General features: G+C 35.7%; 1 protein-coding gene across 4 annotated transcripts in view; it reads right to left on the bottom strand.

Moving 5' to 3' along the window:
- Nucleotides 1-20,452, bottom strand: part of SEC24B (SEC24 homolog B, COPII coat complex component) — a 42,164-nt gene that overhangs the window by 10,953 nt on the left and 10,759 nt on the right. For 3 of the 4 annotated variants that reach the window (NM_001031135.2, XM_046940080.1, XM_046940081.1), the window contains exons 3-15: nt 18,849-19,034; nt 13,831-13,935; nt 10,820-10,900; nt 8,912-9,093; nt 6,945-7,129; nt 5,662-5,764; nt 4,720-4,846; nt 4,038-4,147; nt 3,018-3,130; nt 1,693-1,811; nt 1,296-1,351; nt 789-995; nt 102-225 (exon numbers count right to left, since the gene is read on the bottom strand). In NM_001031135.2, coding sequence (NP_001026306.2) covers nt 102-225; nt 789-995; nt 1,296-1,351; nt 1,693-1,811; nt 3,018-3,130; nt 4,038-4,147; nt 4,720-4,846; nt 5,662-5,764; nt 6,945-7,129; nt 8,912-9,093; nt 10,820-10,900; nt 13,831-13,935; nt 18,849-19,034 — 1,698 coding nt within the window. The remainder of the gene's footprint in view (nt 1-101; nt 226-788; nt 996-1,295; nt 1,352-1,692; nt 1,812-3,017; nt 3,131-4,037; nt 4,148-4,719; nt 4,847-5,661; nt 5,765-6,944; nt 7,130-8,911; nt 9,094-10,819; nt 10,901-13,830; nt 13,936-18,848; nt 19,035-20,452) is intronic. The other variant, XM_046940079.1, reaches the window with a different exon arrangement.

A 20,452-nucleotide genomic window follows, 5' to 3' on the forward strand; every position in this document is an offset into this window, starting at 1 on the left:
GTGCAAAATGAGTGACGCAGTTCAGGAATTCCTTAAGTAGCCTGTGCTTTCTGAGACAAACACTGTGGAAAGAATAAATACATCTATTAGGTATTCCTTACCAAGGGAAGCTAGATCAGAATATTGTGAACTTAAGAGAAATAAATCCACAGCAGTCTGCTGGCCTGAGCAGTCCAATGCCAACTTTTTATAGAAATCTGTCGCTGGACCAAGATGCTGGACCACCTTTGGTGAAAAAGTTAAACAGGAAAGAGTTAGAACACCGATTGTGCTCCCTTAAGACATAAAGGAACAGAATACATACTGTTCAATAGCAAAAGTTACCTGTAAGCAACTCTTCATAGGCTTTTTAAATAAATTTTTATGTTGCATGTTACTTTAGTTCATCTTCATAAGCAGTTATAATCCTTTTAGAGAAGTTTACATACCAGTGCAAATAAAAGTTAATATAATTACACATATACTAGATATTGTTATTGGCCTTGTATATACAGTAAGAAATCATGTTTAAAGTGTACAGGTCAATACATTCCCGTTATGTATATCCAAAGCCCAAGCTGATAATAAATGGAGTGAGAAGATACACAGTTTCCGTTCCTTATCAAGAAAAGTTATAGACCAAATCATGCACAATACCACAAATGCATACTTAAATTAGTGACTATACATACTCATTAACTATGTGCATGTAAAATTTAGTGAACTGTAATAATGGTCTGCAAGCTACGCAAGACAGAAAGACACATCCAGTCACTAGACTCCTGAGATGTATAACTACGTTTTTATACCTTTGTGCTTGACCTTTGATTGGGATCTTCTCTGGAATGCAACAGCCCTGCACCCAAAGATGGTAACTGAGTTTGAAAAACAGATATCCGACCTCCCGTTGGAGACATCAGTTTAAATGCAGCCTGAAGAGCGGAGCCCAGGGCGCTGTGCGTTTCTCTTGTATTAGTGAACATATTTGGTAATGCATTCAACAGATCTTTTATTAGCTGCAAAACATATTAAAAGCTGTTTATGAGATTTGCAAGCTTCAGATTTTCTGCTATTTCTAAAAACTTGTATTGCCATAACAATTAATACCAAATAGCTTAGCTTAGCTCCGATAGGGGAAAACAAAATTGTAACTTTAAAAAATGACATGCCAAACAAAGAGTAAAATTTTTTATAACTAGAAAGTAACATTACATTTACACATTATGCAGATAGTCTTGAATTCAAAGTTTAAAAGGAACTTTTATTTTGAATATTTAACTGCTTAACTGTGATGAGCTAATTTGGAGTAACCATACCTCTTTGCTTTCATGGAGGTTTACTAGTAAGCCATCTGGTGTAGGTAGGAAAATATCTGTAGGGGAAAAAAGTTAATAAAGAAAAAATAACATTAAGATAGAACAAAACATTTCATTGCTCACTGCTGTAACTGCCACCAAATAAGATCTACTTTTCTGAGAGATAAGTAATCTTTACAAAGCTTGCTTTATTCAAAGCAAAATTAATATTTGATTTTCACTTTTTAAGCACCAACTATTCAGTAGATAGCATATGATTATTTTTCAAAAATATATTCCCTACAAATTTAATAAAATTCACCTAATACTGAAATACTCAAGAGACTCAAATCTTTCCGCTAGAGGGAGAAAGTAAAAAGTAGCTTCTAAAAAATGTCTCTGCTTTCTTGTTACTTACCATCAATATCTGAAACAATCAGCATCTGAGGTTGAGATAAACCTTCTTGCAAGTTGTAAAACTGAACAGTGCTGTCAAATGTTATGAATCCTATTCTTGTTCTTGAGTCTCCAGGCAGCCTAAGCATTAGCAGAAGAAAAACACAACTATTAGGCTCTACATCTCTCACTCATAAAGGACATACATATATACAGCTTTTGCTAATGTTAATCAGTTCACTTACTAAGGTGAAAAGGGAACAGAAAAGGAGAGTGAGAGAATAAAATCTGAAAAATAAACACAAGTAATACTTCTTCAGTATTTTCTGAACAGGTGGTTCATGCATTACACTGGCACATAAAAGAAGGTAGTCTTCTCAATTGTTCTACAGAAAAAAAATGCATTCTGCTCTCGGCTGGACCAGATGATCTTAGTGCTCTTTTGTAACCTTAATGAAAAAGAAAACCTAGAGAAAACCTCTATTTGCTTAAGTAGTGACAGAATACCTCTAAATTAAAATCCAATCTCTTCAGCTCAAGATATATATTTATCCCATGGACCATATTCTTACATACGGCATTATAAACACACGGGATTTTATGATTTTTCCTAAAAAAGCAACTCTGAACAAGGACAAATACAGTATTTGTAAGTGAAGAATTTTATGTACATGTTGGTGTCTTTATCAAAAAGGAAAATTTTAAGTTTCCTAATAAATCACTGTGGAAAAGAATTTGCAAAGAAAGGCTTCCATAACAGTTTTTGAAAGGTATGAGCACAGTGGATTTTGTTGGTTTTCCCACAAAAAGCACCAACAAAAATTCCAGATGTTGTTCCAGTGCAAAAATGAGGGAAGTACAGAAGGTAGCACAGGTAGACACAGCTAACTGATCTAAAAACCCCAACTGACTGTACAGTCCAACTAGGCAGTGTCACACTAGCCATTACAGCATTCCATTATACAGCACCTCAGCTGATTCAGCACATAAAGGCTGGTCAATCTCTGTCATTTAATTATTTCTGTTGTTCTGAAGAATAACAGAGCACTTTAGATCTTTGTACATATTCTTAGAAATTACAGCTCCATATTCTTCACAGATCCACCTTTAACCACAAAACGGGAAGACATTTCTCAGTTGGGGTGTTTTATTTTATTTTTATTATTGCTGTTCTTGTTTTTAAGACATGAATGTTTCATCTCAGGATCTTATTTCAGAATCTCGTGAACTTCTGTCCCTGAGGGACAGCTCATTTAAACATCACACACAAGTTTTCTTCAAAACTGTAAGTTACTACTGTTCATAATAACTTATTAGCTGATTTTAAAAGATTATTTATATTCTTACTTGTCTAGGTTTTCCAGCAATGAATTGCAGACTATTGTCAAATATCCAGCATCCACTGCATTATGAGAGACATCTAAAACAAATAAATACACCGCAGGCTGAGGAGGACGAAGCTACAAAGTAAAAAACAGAAAAACAAAAAAACAAACAAACAAAAAAATCAAAAATCATAGTTAAAGAAATGTTAAAGAACTTCAGTCAATAAAAAGGTGACAAGGGGAATATTTAGAATAATGCAAGCTACACATCATACCAAAGAATAAAATTAACTAACAGCCAGGCAAATAATTTTTTTATACAGTTACCAGTGGTTAACACTCCTTATTTGCACTAAGTACACAATATGACGTTTCAGAGCAAAAATCCCATTTGTTAGACTGTCCTTCCAACACTAAACTCAAGTGTCAAGTTTTTTTCCAGATACAGAATTTACTCTTCTAAACATCACTGGTCTTTCAGAATGCGGACAACACAATACATTATTCTGTGCTAAAAATAGTCTACTGACAACTACATAGCAAGCTACATTTATTCATTTCCAAACATCTTGGCTACAGTGCTCCAATTCTATTTCAAAAGTGCAATTTACTTTTGCTGCAGTTAATGCTGTCATTATGAACAGGGCCAATTTCCAAGCTTTGTTTATCATTCTTGGAGACAAGACTTCTATTACAGCAATCATAAGTTGATTACTGGTTAGAAACATAACAATAATTTCAATGCAGCTCTCTTGTTATTTCACTACCAGCTTTTCAAAACCTCTTCACAAAAAGGGAGAAATCCAGAAACTACACCACACCACAATCAAAACAGAATATGCAACATTAAACTGCACTGGATTGAATATATACATATACTCAAAATAAATATGAGCTTTAAGTGTTCTCTGGTCTTGGAGTACCTTCATAGGAAAATTACTACATACCACCTGAGCAACATGTCAGGTTCAACGTTAACTTCAAGTGCATTTATATCAATATGCAATTTTGTGGAAGCTCACCACAAAAATTTATTTATTACCATATAGTCAGAGGAAGCAATGAATTCCACTGTAGAATTTTGGACCTCTGGCCGTTTGTGCGGCTCTCCATAAGATCGTGTCAGAGGATTATACATAAATTCTTCAGGAACTAAGAAAAAAAAAGTTTCCAGAATTTATACACTTTCTAGCAAATACGAACAATCATTGAAATGAACACAGACATTTCAATTATTAACAGAAAAAATATTCACATGAAGGATATATGACAAAAACCATCCCATACAACACCAAATTAAATAACTAGAAATGAAAGAAGTTTTTTTTTCAACAGTGACATAACCCAAACGTTATCAGAAGAAATGCAAATGGAGCCTTGCACAACAAGCTTCAATCTCTATTGCTCACCATAATATCTGGCTTAGATTGCACACAGCATTTAGCTGTCATCATTCTTCCAGTTGCATATTACAATGGCAGTTGGTGGAGTAAATTGATTTTATTACACAAGTAAGTCGGGGTAATTTGATTACATCCTCAGTCTCCCACAGAATTGCAAAATGATTTTTTCTTAGGAAATGCACAATATCTGACAAAATCTAGATATTTAAAAAAACATCTTAAGATTACCATCATTTTAAACTACTTAAGAGTACCCACGGAGTGATACAATGCAAATACTAGAAATATATTAATGCAAGATTCTTCTGTTAGAAAACTTACCATCATTAACTCTATAGCATAAATTGCATTTCCACCTCCTTTGATCAATGAAAGAAACAAAAGGGTTGATGTATGTTCTGCAGGACCTGCATCTCACTATTGTGCTTGATGTTATCACTGGTAATTGCTAAAAAGAAAGAATAGAAAGTTGTTACAAAGGTAGATAGTACATTTTATGAAGACCATTATCGTGCAGCACAGTGTATAAAAGCTTCAAAAGCCGAGACATTCTATCATCTTTCATTATCTTTTCTAGACCATTTTCAGTGTGTAACAATGCCTATTAAAAAATCTCTTTAAAAATCAGTAGAAGTAATAATTCCGATTATCTTAACCCAAACTCATTAATCTTAGGTGCTATACTAGTTTAAATAAAATTAGTCAGTTACAATAATATGGCCGCTACAGCAAGATTAGCTATTACAGGACAAATTTGTGACTACAGATGCTAATACAGCAAACCTTACATGTCAAAGAACTCACAGGAATAAAAAAAAGGCCGTATCAGATAAGTTATCAACCTTTTTACATAATTAAACTGTGTGTAGCATCAATTGCCTGTATTACTGGCATGGTAAATGCTGTAATGTTAGCATTACCTTTCAAGAAAGCACAGTAAACACCTTCTCAAAAAGTGTCCTATAGTTTTGACCCCTCACACTCAAAACTTCAGTCCAGAGCTCCAGAAAACCACTGGCAAACAAAGCTTTGTTTGCCATTTCAACAATAAGGAAAAAAAAAATGAAGGTAAGTCCCAAGATTTTCCCATATCAATTTCAAGGTTTAAATTCCCTCTCTTTTAATTCCCAAACTTTTTTTTTTTTTTTTTTTTTTACAACTTCTGTTAAATTTAGCAATTATAGGTCATTATCTTATTCTGTCTGATCCAGAAAGGATATTAAAATGTATTAAATATACATATGAAAAAGTAAGCTACTTTACCGTTAAGTCTCTGAAGGGATGTAGCAGCAAACCCAAAGGAAGTTTAGCTTTATTTAACAAAGCCTGTGTCTGTGGAATATTTGTCAGTGTACATCGAAATGAACTGAAAAGAAATAAAAGCATCTCATTGAAAATGAATTTTTTTAAAGATGCTAAAAACACTGTGTTAACTCCTGATTTTAAAGAACTCTGAAATTTAAGAAAACCTATATTTTACAAAGCTGATTTAAAGAGTAATGGAACAGGATTTAAAAAAACGTTCAGAAGAATTGACAAAGACTCCCGTGCATCACTTAAGTAGTTCAGTAACACATATACAGCAAAACAAACTTGAAACAAAGAAAGAATTGCTTTAAATACAATGTTCAATTTAAGTGACAGGTTTTATTCATTCTCAAGATCTTATTTTGTTTTAATGAGGGAACTAAAGAAGGAATCCAGCATTCACTAGTCCAAGAAAGCAAAATTTATGTAAGAAACCAGCAGAAGAGTATCTAAAATACTGAGACAATCAAAACCTTTTTTATTCATTCAATGCAAAGTACAGGACTGATTTCAAATTAGAAGTAGTACTAAAGAAACCTAAGCATCAACAGCACTGTACAGTGTTCCATGCCTAGACTGATTTTGAGATCCTCGTTCTGACCTGTTCTGGTGGGACCATGCATTGCCAGTAGGGCAGTCATATGAGTTAATCTGGAGCAACGAATATATATCTTTTTCCAATTAGAATTAAGGTGTTTGGGGGGGAAAGCAATTTTCACTATACTGAGCTGCACCTGACTTGAAGTAGCAGATGGATGTTAATTGGAGGTAAAAGTATTCATCGTAATTGTACGATTGTGATTATATTCAACCATTGCAATGGTTGAACATACTCACAGTTTATTTAGTATATTAAGGTATGATCATCACCATTTTCTGGAAAAAATCCTATGCGATATTACAAAAGTATTCCATGAAATGAAACTGCGTGATGTCAAGGTGTTTAAATATGCATTCTTTTATTTATTTTAAGATGGATAACACAAGGCAAAGATGCAGCAGGTTTCTTCATGTTTTAAGAAGTAAGCTATACTCATACTGCATATACAGCATTCTGATGGCAGGATAACTTCAAGTTTTGCATAAGGATGCAGAGGATAAACTTATTCTCAAGTGAAGGGGATTATACTATTACAAAAACTTCAAAATAGTAGCCTGCTTATAATTATTTATAACATCAAAAAATACAAGCCATCACTGAAGCATGTAACACACTCTTTTAGACATCGTATACTTACTCCGGACTGCAGTTTAATTTCCTAAGATCAGAATTCAAGTTCGGCACAGGAGCTGGAACTGAAGACACAGGTAAAATGTTTCGATCTTGTGTAAGGTTTACGGGTCTCAGACCTTCTGGCTGCTGAGAATGCTGCAGACTTAACCCTCCTAAGGAAGAGGACAGCTGGTTCACACCTGGATATTGCTGAAAAAAAGAAAAAAACAAAATGCCCCAAGAGCATTGCAGACCGATAAACACAGTCATGTTTATATAACTATCTTAAAACTTCTTGTAATTCTAATTCTTCCAGAGCTCTATTAGAAAGGATACCACAGTAGTTATAATAACAAAACCAAACAAACAAGAATATACTTTAACAGCGGTGATTTAAAATATGTTTTACAGGACCAAATTCAAATGCAATACACAAACTGTCACTGGAAATCACGTAGAATCCTTTAAGCTTTCCAGGCATAAGGAGAAGCACCTAACTAGAAAGACTGAGGAGATTTTTTCCCCTCTTTGAAGATAGCAGTGAAATTCTTCCAAATTAAAGAAAAACATTTAAAACATATATAAGCATATTTATTTTTAAATATAGTAATCACCACAGAAGAGGAGAAAAGGTTAGGTTGGAAGGCACCTCAGGTCTGACAGTTCAAAACTCTCTGATCAAGCAGGGCTAACAAGAATGTTCACAGCTTTAGCCAAGTAAATTTGCAAAGTGCCCAGGTATGGAAGGCTTCAAAGCACAACCTGTTCTAACGCTTCCCCAATCTCTTTCTGAAGAATTTTCACTATATATATACAACTGGAATTTCCCCTCCTGCACCCAGCAACTTTTTATCCTTTTACTGTGTGCTCTTGAAAAGAACCTAGCTCTCCCTTCACTATACAACATCTTAAATTCAGTCTCCAGTCATATATCAGATGCTCTCCTTTCCTTATGTCTCCTCAAAGAAAGAGAAGTCTAGGATTTTATAATGTGCCTTACCACTTTTATGAAAGGACATTACAGTGTTCTTGCAAGCTTAGGAAGTCACAACTAGGATAAGCCTTGCGTTTTTAATTTAAAACAACTTCAGATTCATTACATAAGACATCTGAATTAAAACTAAGCTATCATAATGAAAATGATTAACACTTTTGAAAGAGATCACTAAGCCATAGATTTTCTAAATTGATAATCGCAGTACTCAAATTACTGGCATCTGATTTTCCTAAAAATCACAAAAAAATAAAAATACGTAGACAAAGCTATATTGAATAGTGATCTTTTTCAATTAAAAAAATAAGCATTTTCCCTATATATCATATTTTACACCACCTTTGTAACAATGAGAGGCCTCACTTGTGGCTACTACATGCTTCCCTAAGGTACTATGCTTAGCTCAACAAGGAATGCTGATCACTGACAACAGTAGCTTTGGTGACATTTGCTTGCTGAGCATTATTACAGAAAAAGCAGCATATACAGACCAGTAGGTTTGGTTTTCCACATGCCTTCACACACACTTCTTTGCACTGCTAATAGGAACCGCGTACACAACTGTTTGGGTGTTTGGTGCTCTCTGGTACTGGGAGAGCAGCACAGAAGCAGGCAGTCAGCCACATCATGCACCCCAGTTTGCAGGAGCTCTTTCATCTGCACTCCAGGCCACATCTTACTTGTAAGATGGTTCACTGGCATAAGCGGACCTTCCTTATTGTTTCCATCAATGAAGTATAGATCTTTAGAACAATAAACCTTAAAATTGTAGCTGCTATTAATAACTGGATTAATTAATAAAAGCGGACTGGTTATGCTTAATTGTTTGGCCAAACACTTCAAATTTCAGCTCAAAAGCCTGTCAAGAAAGTCACAGCTAGGAGATCAGCATGACACTCAGCATTTTCTTGTTCACAAATTATAAACATAAAATGTTAAAAAGAAATATACAGAAAAGACTTCTTACATCGAATAACTTTCAAAATGAAAATACAAACCTGTGGATAGTGCTGAAACCCAGGATGGTGGCTTGGATTAGTGGCCTGCACGGGAGTAGGTGGTGCTGTATTTTGGTAGGCAGGCTGCAGTGCTGGATATCCATAACCAAAGGGCTTAGAAGTTTTGGATGTTTGAGGGGCTGGTGGAGTAGGAACTGGGCTGTTGGTCACAGAGCGTGTCTCTGGAAGGACAAAAATATCCCTCAGATATCTAATAGAATTTCAATTTCTTAGTTAAAACATCAACTCCTGAATGCATTTTAACAAGCAACACTTTTCCCATTTATAATTTTTGCCTTATCTACCAAGATTTTTATCTGCACTGATCACATAAATAATCCATTAGCAACTACATCTACTGCAGCTGATGTCGAAAAGGAGTTATACAAGGGAAGATGACCATAGACCTGTGTATCTACTACCCAAAACTTCTAGATGCCATTCTACAAAACAAACAAAAAACCTCCATAGCTTTTAAAATGACAAGTTTTTCAATTAAAGGGGGACAAAAACCAACAAAACAAAAGCTACCTTCATACACCCTTGTACCTATTTTATATTCCAGGATTTACCACTGATGCTTAGTCTCTTCTCTAGCCGCTTACAAATACTCTTATAATGGTGAAGTGAAAGAATGAATCCCTATATATAGATACAGTGCTTTTCTTGAAGAAATCCAAGTCTCTCCTGTCTATTCCTGCAACAGAGCTTTGTCTCACGATTGTTGAAGGTTAAAATGAAAGCAAAACACAGTCCTCAACCCACAGAAAACGTAACAGCTGTAAAAAAAAAAATCGTGACTCTTTTGAATTCAATGCTTTCAAATATGAGATAAGATTCAGAAGAACTTAGGCTTGATAAGATCTGGAGAAAAGTGGCATGTGAATCACTCAAAAAAAACCAACAACCTCTAAGAAACTAGGTTTGGTTCATACAGTTCAGATGGGTGAGGTAAAAATAGAAATAAAAAGAAGTTAATCCTGCTACTCTTTGAGGAAAACAAAAGGAGTGAGCTGTTTTCAGAATAAGTCTTCAGCAGGACCAAAATGCTTGCTCATTACCGGAAAAATTAAAATTCATACTCCTGCAGTCATGCCTCTTCTGCCCTTACTGCACTGAATAGACCATACAGGGAGAGCAGTATAAAGATTTTACCTGACAAATTTTGCTTTACACAAGAACTCATAAACTAAGCAAACTACTGTGACATTCTTAGATGGTCAGACCACCAGAATTAATCTGTTATTTGTAATATAATAATATATAACATAATATTGACTAACATACCTACAAGCACCCTTGCCACATGCTCCCAGAATGACAGATTGAAGACTGAGGTAGTCTACTAGTAAGATCATACAATATAAACCTGACATTCATGATATTTGCAAAGATAAAAATAAGCAACATACCATCTATGTTTTTCAAATTTTCTTTGCATGTAGAAGAATAAAAAGAAAATAACCTGATTCAACCATCTCTGCTAACTGCCATCTTTGGTCTCTCAAAACTTCAGTGGTGCAGGTCAGCTATTATCAACTACTAAGCCAACACAATCAGGCACACAGTATAACTTAGAGAAAGATAACAGCTTTCACAGAGAGCATACTTTCAGCACTACCCTCAGTAATACGATGGAAAGTATGGCCTGTGATATAGGGAAATTTTTCTTAGTTATTACTCAGACTTCATCGTTAAATCTGTGAGAAGCGACTGAAAAAGCAAGGCCTGATCTCTCTGAAGACTACCCCAGTCCCAATAAAGGAGAAAGGTAATTCCTCTCACCTGTTCAATGATTGACAATAATCAACATCAGAAAGATAAAAAAAATAAATCACAGACAGTAGACACTTAAGTAAATTTAAACAAATTTAATTCAGAATTCATATGCGACAACAAATGCATCACCTGGATAGCCACCTCCTTCCAGGGCATCATAATTGTTCAGAACAGGAGACGCACTGCTAGTAGTAGAAGAACTATCAAGTGCTAGAAAAGAAAACAAAAACAAAAACTGAAGTGACTCAGATGGTAAATCTTTGAGAATTTTTTTTTCTAAAAACTCTGGTAAGGAACCGTGAAGATTTATAAAGGAAAGACCAACAACCACACAACACAACAACAAACACTGTAGCCTTATGACTCGAAAGCTATTACCACTGCAAAAAGGAGAGGGAAGAAACGATGAACAATCAACATACTGTCAGAAACAAATGCAAAACAAATGGCAAAAGAGAGATACGCGGTAGGAAAAAAAAACAGTGCAAAAAAGTTGTTTCGTGAAACCCAAAAAAATTTTTCCAATAGATTCTTTCTGGGTTACGTGAAACAAAGTGACGCACAACATTTTAAAAACAGACTGCCACAATTTCCTTCACAACTCCAAACAATAGAAGACTCCCATCATCTTCAGAGTGATCACGCACCAGCCCCACTTCAGGCCAAAGTGAACCAATGTACCAACATGGTTGGGTTTTTGTTGGTTTTGTTGTTTGTTTTGTGTTCTACAACCTGAAGGAAACTGGATTCCTTATTTTGTGCATGGCACAGCTTTTCTATGTCCTATGATTAAGAAGTCAAAATACACTTTTACTAGGTCAACAAGATAAACACTTAAGAGTTTAAGTAAATTGTTGTTCACCTGACGAGGAGTTTGCTCTGCATTTCAAAAGAACACCAAGAAGATATACACACAACTCTGAATACGTTAGACTAGTTCAAGATTTCCCATTTAACCACTGTATCACTCGTTAGACATTTTTCTCCACATAAACTGTACTCACAAAACGAAATCCATCTATAATACAGTTGCACATAAAATGAATTTGTTCTTTATCCTTGGAAGATATTAATGATAGAATGAGTTACAAATATATATACACATATATTACATGCTTCCCAAGTTCTGCTGTAACGGGCAAGAGAAAACACACTGACAAATACAGAAAAGAAAATATTTCAAATGCATGCTGGAAATAAAAATGCCGCTTAGTACTATTTCTACAAAAAGAAAACAACATCAACAAGAACAAGCAGCATTTTTGACATACAGAGATGTTCTAGCTAAACTACGACCTCAGATACTCTGAAGCACAAACGGTCTGCCTAACAAAAGAACATGAATTCCCTTCAGAGTACCCCATATACTTACTGAAGTGCTTACACATAAGGATTTTCCTCCTTAAGACTGCTGACATTTTATAACACATTCTCAGAATAGTCAGGGTACCCATGAGGACAGGAATTACTATTCCCCCCACTCTCCACTGGAGACTACGTGGTTTACTACAAAAACAATGAGTTGTACAGTTCCCTGCAAACCAGAAATAGCTTTGGACTCCAAGGCGGCTACATGCATCTAAAATTTCACCATTTTCCCTCAGTAAAAAACATAAGAACTTCCACTAAATTAAATAGCTGCCCTATACTTAAAATAAGCTCCAACAGCTGTTCATTTATTTTAGTACTTTAAGCACCTGACCAGAGAACGCTAGGAAAAAGGGAAAGTTTTACAATTTAAAAATTATAATTATAGGCACTATCTGGACAGAAGTGATACTTGCAACATGCTTTTAAGACTACCTAGTTATTTGCATCAATACAACTTAAACTTTCACACAGTTAGCAAGATAGTCAAAGGCCCAAGTACAAAAAAGCTTTGAGAACCTACATAAACACAGACAACGAGATGTACAACACACCTGTTTTTCATAAAACACTGGCACAGCCTGAGCTAGAAACCTGTTACGATATACGTTAACTCCTGCTGACAGGGCATAAAACAGGAAATTTATTAGTTAGGCAACTTATGCTTTGAGTCTGGATGCCCTTTCATTCTTTTGCATATGAATTTTGAAAACACGATAAAGACTACAGGCTTTAATGGAAGTACAGATCTTCAGAAATTAGGATGGTGGAGTATAAGAAAATTTAGTCTCTAGTGGGTCTAGGGAACAAAATAAGGAAAAAAGGTTGTGGTCAATGAAAAGAATCTTGACACAGCCTTTTAAAAGAAGCTCTGGGGGACAGATTAGGCAAACATACTTTTCTGCAAAAAACTCAGTAGAAAGCCCTGCATGAAAAAAAAAAAATCTATTCTTCAGAAAGCAGAGTTCAAACAGCATCTGCCTCACAACCGCCAAAGCAAACTTTTCTTTGAGTAAGTTGGAAGAAATTATTGCCATTCAAGAAATTAAGGTGACAAGAAGCATTGAATTTGAAAACCAGTCAATTCTGACAAATATAGACAGAATCCATGCAGCCAGGAGCCTAATATTTCAATCAAGCAGGACAAACAGCTTCCTAAAGAACAGTAAATGCATTTAGGTTGTCACAAAGCAAGCAGGTTAACACTGAACCCTATGGGTCTGAGCTGCAGAGATGTAAGAAAAGAGGAAAAAAAGAAAAATGAAATACTGTCTTAAAAAACCCAAACTTAAAAACTTTCAATATTTACTTTACTACCTTAATTGTAAGGCTTTCCTATACACAGAATGGGTAACCAGGTAAATGCTGTTTAATATTATAAAAATAGCATGCAGTTGTTTTATTTGCAAAACAAACTACTATCAATCTGGAGTTCTATATGTTCGTATCTTCACTTGGTAATTTAAAACCTACTTCAAATAAAAATACTAAAACTCAGTGAGTCTTTTAAGCTGTGAATGTTACTTAATGAGACACATTAAACAACTGATATTAATATGAAAAGAAACAAACAGAACATTTGATGACCACTACCAAACTCCTTTTTGTCTGTAATAGTACTTAATATTTGGGAAGTTCCTAGTTAACTTGATACATGCTGAGTCAAAGTGACTTTCTGTCTTAAAGAAAGAAAAATAATTTCAGGGAAGGGAAATACGGGACAAAACTTGAGTAGGAAGAGAATAAGATACTGGTGTAAAGCTAAAGCCAACCTGCTTCCTCATCCTCCTCATCCTCTTCCTCATCATCTGAACTTGATGACAAGGGAGTTGGTGCAGAGCTAGCTTGATTATTAACATATCCACCATACTGCATGCCTGTGAAGTGGAAAGCACAAACATAAGAATCAGACAGACAGGAAAGATGAGAAACAAAAGTCACAAATCATTGCAATAAAAGTGAGAGATATTAGCCATTCCAGAGAAAATCCCAACATGCAAACAGTTGAATGTACAACCCTATGCCATTTAGAGAACTAGACCCACAGTTGATCTATGAACTATGTACAGCATAAGTAGTTTTTAGTGAGCCAGTGAGGTATTAGTAACACAGAGGTTAGCAGAAAGTTTTGCATCTGTATGTGTAAATTACACACACATAGACTTTCTGTATACATGGTTAATATCAGTTTGGCCTGGAATGCCTACATAGAGCAACATCTGTATATAAATGCCTTCCTTCCCTAGTAATTTTAAATTATGTTACAAAAGCATTGATACTCAACCTCTACTTGGCACAGTTGCCCTTTAAGGCAGAAGGCATCACTTTGGAAGCCTAAAAGCTGTCAGAAAGTAATGAAACATACTGCTGCTACAATGTATAAAAATACAAAGGTACACTTTAGCAACACAGTCAGTGAAATTTAAACTAGGCAAACCTGAAAACTTTGTGTTCTTTCAGAATTGGTGCCTAAATTCAAGCTTATAGACCCATATTTAAATGCTTAAAAATTACCATTCACATTTAAGATCTGATGACAACTCATAGACAACTTCAAACCATACACATACAATATTCAGAACAAACACATGTGAACAACACACAAAAGCAGCACATGCACGTATCGCTTCAAAAAGAGTAAAGCACATTGCAGTATTTTATAATGAATACACAATGTTACTAATTAAGTCTAAACATTTCTAAGAGCTCTTACATTTCCTTTGCCATGGGACAGGGTTAGGACAGTTTTTGAAATACACTTGCAGTCAGAAAGAGACATACTAAGAAGAAACGTAATTTCTCCTCCCAGCAATCTGGTGGACCACTACAGCAAGATCTAAATCTTCAAAACTCAGGAGTTTGGGATTTTACTCCCCATAGAAACAGTGTCGCCATTACACTAGTGCATCTTCTATCTTAACACTAAATAGCACTGCAGAAGTATCATGGCTAAATTAAACAACCTGAAACCATCGTGGTATTTATTAATCCCAACTGCAAACTGAAATCTATTACATTAACCTTTATTTTGAGTAAAATATTAAGTACAAATGCTGTTATTTTCATGCTTTTTTTTTCCTCATGTTAGCAGTCTCAAAGTACTGCTTCAGTTTCACTTAAGAAAAACAACAGGGTCAAAGCAAAGAGCATCTAAGCACAGTGGATGTAAAAAGGAAACAGAGCAAAGGTGTATCACAGCATTCTTGGGAAGCTGTACCTTCCACACAGAGTTTAGTGCACAAAGTGATTGACATTATCTCCCTTCATCTAGCACATCAACATTCTTACAACTCCAGTCAAGTTTTTCCTCCATATAAGTAGGAAGCAACGAAGACAGTCAAGGTATAATGTTTTAGTTTCCCTGTACTGTTAACACTGCTGCTTCATGTTCCCGTCTCCTGTGAAGGCTACCAGATGCACTTGATAAGGATACAAAAACAAAACAAAACTTCCCCAAAAGAGACTACAGCTGAAGAGACCGCATCTTTTTCTCAGGCCTAGGAGAACTCCTGATGAATAAGACAGAACAATTAAGTCATGATGAAGGAGAAAAATCAACTTAACATCACCGACATGCAAGTAATAGATAAAAAATCAGAACAGGGAGCAGTAGCAAGAGATGAAGTGTAACAGAAACAGAGGTCACAGTGAAAGAAGCTCAGCACAGCCCGTGAATGCAAAGACAGATTCCTAACAAATATCACAGATGGAGGAAGAAAGAAAGTAGATCTACCTGAAAAGGGCACATCAATGCAAAAATTCCAAGCATGGGCAAATGAAAGGAATGAATTAGTCATTCTACTATGCCCCCTTCGGAATCTTTATTAAGTGTTGGGAAAAAAAAAAAAACAACCAAGTAAATAGATTCCTATTTCTAGAACAGTCCCTTTTGCAGTCAGTGGTCACATACACAAGGACAACGTGGTTCAGAAAGAATACTGAAGATAAATGAAAATATGTGAATGACGGTAATTTAGTCATGAGAAACCATGAGGTCATTATGAAGTCTGGAGACAGGGCTGGCTTAACTCTTACCAGATTGGATACATTTTTTTTTTGGTTTTATTTCTGTTGCCAGCAGTGCAACAAATTTCTGCCTTTAGGACACTGCTGCATTCTGCCAGCACAGCTGTTCAACTACACAAATGCATCCATGCATTGATCTGGTTGAAAAATAACTTCATTTAAAAAGTCAACCTTGGATGCAGAAGCCCCTCACTCTGGTTCACAGCCCAGTGGCACAACCAGTAGGCCAGCACATGGGAGAAGGCAACTGAAGGACAGGCATGGGTGGCTGAACACAGCAATTCAAGCATTATCATAACTCATCATGATGTGATAACCTGTTCTGCTTAGTCCCATTTATAGTAGCCAATAATTTGTTGAAATCTTGCAGTCTTAAAAATTCCTCGCTTAAAAAAGAAGGAAAGTGCTAAACTATACTAAGAACTCATTTGTCTATGAAATAAACCAACTATCTAGATATTTTAAGTAACAACCACTCATATAATGGAAGACTTTAAAACATAAAGCGTACACTTATGTAGGTTAAGTTTCATAATAGAAGCCTCACCAAAAATGAAAATGAAATAAGGACATGCAAAAATAGACTGTATTTTAAAGGTCTTCAGTTGCATAAGCCTCGTATTTTCAAAGCACGTGCTATGAGGATAAGAACACTTTAATATTGCAAATAGTTATTTTTACTGGAGTGAACTCTCCTCTTTTTCTTTGCTTTGTATTACTTTCAGTTACTTATCAGTTCCTCTCAACAACACAAGAGTACATAAACAACATCCAGGCAGGACACAGGCACACAAAAGTCCATCACTAGGATGCCATTTTCAAGCAGATTACCTGCATTACATCAGGATAGATAGTTAAGATGAAACAGGCTTTAACACATTTTAAGTGTTTTTTCCCCCTGTAAGAACTTACCCAACTAAACAATTACATAAGAATGCCTATACAGGGGCTTAAAACAAAGAAACAGACTAAAACTAATGCAAATTATATTTCTAGAAGGTTTCCATGTAGACAACAGTACTGTTAGGGTAAAAATCAGTTAATTTTGTCACTGTATGAGAAACACATGTGAAATTCTAACAGCCCAGAGAAATATTCAGAAGATATGTTCAATTTTTTCAGTAGGTTAATTTCTACAAAAGAAGTTATCACACTTAATTGGTGCTAAAAAGGTATTCCAAGAGTACATTATGTATTTCAGACTCCTAAAACAGAAACTAATTGAAATAAGCTTAAAGTCTTCTAATGCTTATAAAAATATCACCATCTAAAAGTAGAAATTCAGATTTGATGAGAGACAGATTAATTATGGATTACAGTAATGTAAATACAATTAGCTCATTGCAAGCACCTGATGACTTAGCTACATATTCCTGATATATGCACAGCATTGGTTGTGAAGAGTGCTCATCCAGCTACATACTGCACTAACCTTTACTTACATACATGATTTTGAATTTAGTATAGAGTTAAGCAGTGATGACAGTCATCTGTATTTATTTCCACATGAACATGTGGTACATTATTTAGGAATCACTGCAGAAAATGTATACATATATATAGTGATAATGTGCTAAATATACATAACACATTAAGGCCAGCAAAATTAAACAACTAAGTCCTTTTTCTCATCTGCAACAGGGTTATGTTGTCTCTTTGGAAGTTATGCAGAGTTTTTTTCTAGCTGCATACCTGCAGTACAACTAAATTCTACCCAGTACCAAAGCAATCTATAGAACTGTGCAAGAATCAAGCGCAGCTCTGAATGTGATTTATAATTTTCTTTAAAACAGTAGACTGTACATAGCACTTGGTAGCAATGAATAATTATCTTCATGAGTTGACTCTCTTTTTCACATAAATTATTTCTTTACAGTCCTTACTCCATAGGAAAAAAGGAAGAAATGGAAGAAAAGGAGAAGTTTAGACATGGATATCAGAGTACTCTGTAAGTTAAAAATGAAAAGCACACTGTGATTGCCAAACACTACAGTCTTGAGAACTATTTTAAAGGTTAGCTATATTACCTTGTTCTGACTAAAACCAGTGTCTGCACACTGCACACCAAGTTATTTTTCCATAAAGATTTAAAATTCTGAAATTGCCAGAAGAAAACACAGCAAGAAAGAAAACACTGCAATGAATTAGATTAAAAATACTAGGAACAGAGATATTAAACAGCCTTTCAGGCTCTTTATTCAACCTCAAAATATCACGGCTACATTAGCAAGGCAGAAGGCTGAAGATCCACTCTTTATCAAGAGGTCACCAACATGAGAATAGGAAGAAGCTTACTTAAAAGCCTCTCTGTTCTCCCATGGAACTCCTGCAATAGCTTTCCACAGGAGCTGGGAGCTTGCAGCTAGCCACTGTGAAAACAACTCTACCATTGCTAGTTTATATCTGATTTTGCAACAGATTGATTAGGAAAGATACTTTTAAGCCCTCATTCTAAGATGTCACAATTGTGAACAACTTCTTAAGGGAACTAAGTGAAGTGCTTCGAAAGGAAGAGATATGTGAGTGCCAATAAGGCAGGCAAAGCCAGCAACAATATATGACCAGGGGAGATCAAACAGAGGAGGGAAAAGAAAAGTAAAAAACAAACAGAACCAGAGTGCCATGAACACTAAAGGAGCTTGACAGGATGGGAGAAGTCCTCTAGTCAGACAAATGCAGAAGAGCAATATAGCTTCCAGCATTCACGTCCACATGTGGAACAGGGTAGAGGTCTGTATTATAATTTCCCATTCCCTTTTAGTACCTTCCTGAAGGGCTGAGTCCGGTGACTGCGTAATGGAGGGTGAGGACCGTGGCTGCGAAGAAAGACCTGGAGCCGGTGTCCTCACTGAGGAGATCAGAGCAGAGGAAGCAGGTGCCCCAAACCCAGGCTTGGTAAGCTGAACATTCTGGCTCACAGAGTGCACAGGCTGTGAAGAATCAATGCCGCCTGAAAACAACAGCAGAAAGTAAGAACACTTCTGAGTTTTTTGTATTTACACAAGCAAATACACAATGCAATTATATCTAATGTTGATTTCACAACCGCAGAAACAACACAGTACTTCAGAGAGATCATAGAATCACAGAATGGCCTGGGTTGAAAAGGACCATAATGATCATCTAGTTTCAGCACCCCTGCTATGTGCAGAATCACCAACCATTAGATCAGGCTGCCAGAGCCACATCCAGCCTGGCCTTGTATGCATCCAGGGATGGAGCATCCACAACCTCCTTGGGCAACCTGTTCCAGTGGAGATGCTTTCACACAAGTATTTATGAAAAAGATGGTCGTCTTTTTTAATGTGAAAGGTCTGTAATGTAAAAAGCTCAATTAAAATGAACAGACTGTTCTGACAACCAACAACAAAAAGGAAGATGTAAGGTAGCACAACCAAGATCAAGTAGAAGCTAAATTAATGCATTTTAATTCCAACTCCCAAACGTACCGCTTTCAGAGGTTCCTCTTCCTAGGTAAGAGGATAGCAGGGCTATTTTCCTACCCTTATCCCTCTCACAAGCAGGAAACTTGCAAGTCAGCTGTGTGTGACCACGATCCTGCCTCCCTCACAGGCTCCAGGTGTCATGCAATTTGTTACCCAGCTACAAAACCCATTTCTAAGCAATCTGCTTCAATCAGCCCAGAGTACACCAGAGAACTTTTGATGTGTTTTAAACATCTGGACTAGATATAATCTGCTTTAAAAAAAGTCAGATTAATACCTTGAGAGATTTAACAGCCCAGTTGAAATTCCAATCAGATAAGGACAATATAAGTTCAATTAAGTTCGTGTTAAAGAGAGGTACTCTTTGTTTATAAATTGGCAAAAGCATTGTATTATATCGTTTTAAAAACAATTACTTGTTAAAAACTTCTGATAGACCAAACTGTTAAAAACACGAGTAGGAGAAAAGATTTGACCAACTCAGTGACTCAACACAGCAACAGAAATTAAGCATAAACAAAATTCAAATGCTTACATTTTCAGAGTATTAATTTAAATTACAGAATTCAGTGAATGATGCGTGTGTAATTTTAGCTTTGCTTCCCCTGTACAAATAACAGTGCAGCACATACAACCTTACACTTCTTCCTCAGTAAGAGCTGAGATTTGACAGGACTTTATGGGGAAGTTGAGGCCTCCTGCCTCCTTTAGAGGTGCAAAAGAGGTATCAAATGACCCTCTTGTTCTTCTTATTCATCTTCAAAATTGGTAGCATACTTTTTGCCACCTTAATGGCACTTTTATTTATAATGCAGTTTTTAAATATAACGTGCAATGCATATACTACTTTTTTTGCAACTATTACCAAAATCTAGATTAAAATGCATTTCTCCAAAGTACATGCACACAGCATTTTCTATTA

This window comes from Gallus gallus, chromosome 4 (genome assembly GCF_016699485.2).
Source record: "Gallus gallus isolate bGalGal1 chromosome 4, bGalGal1.mat.broiler.GRCg7b, whole genome shotgun sequence".
Taxonomy (NCBI): domain Eukaryota; kingdom Metazoa; phylum Chordata; class Aves; order Galliformes; family Phasianidae; genus Gallus; species Gallus gallus.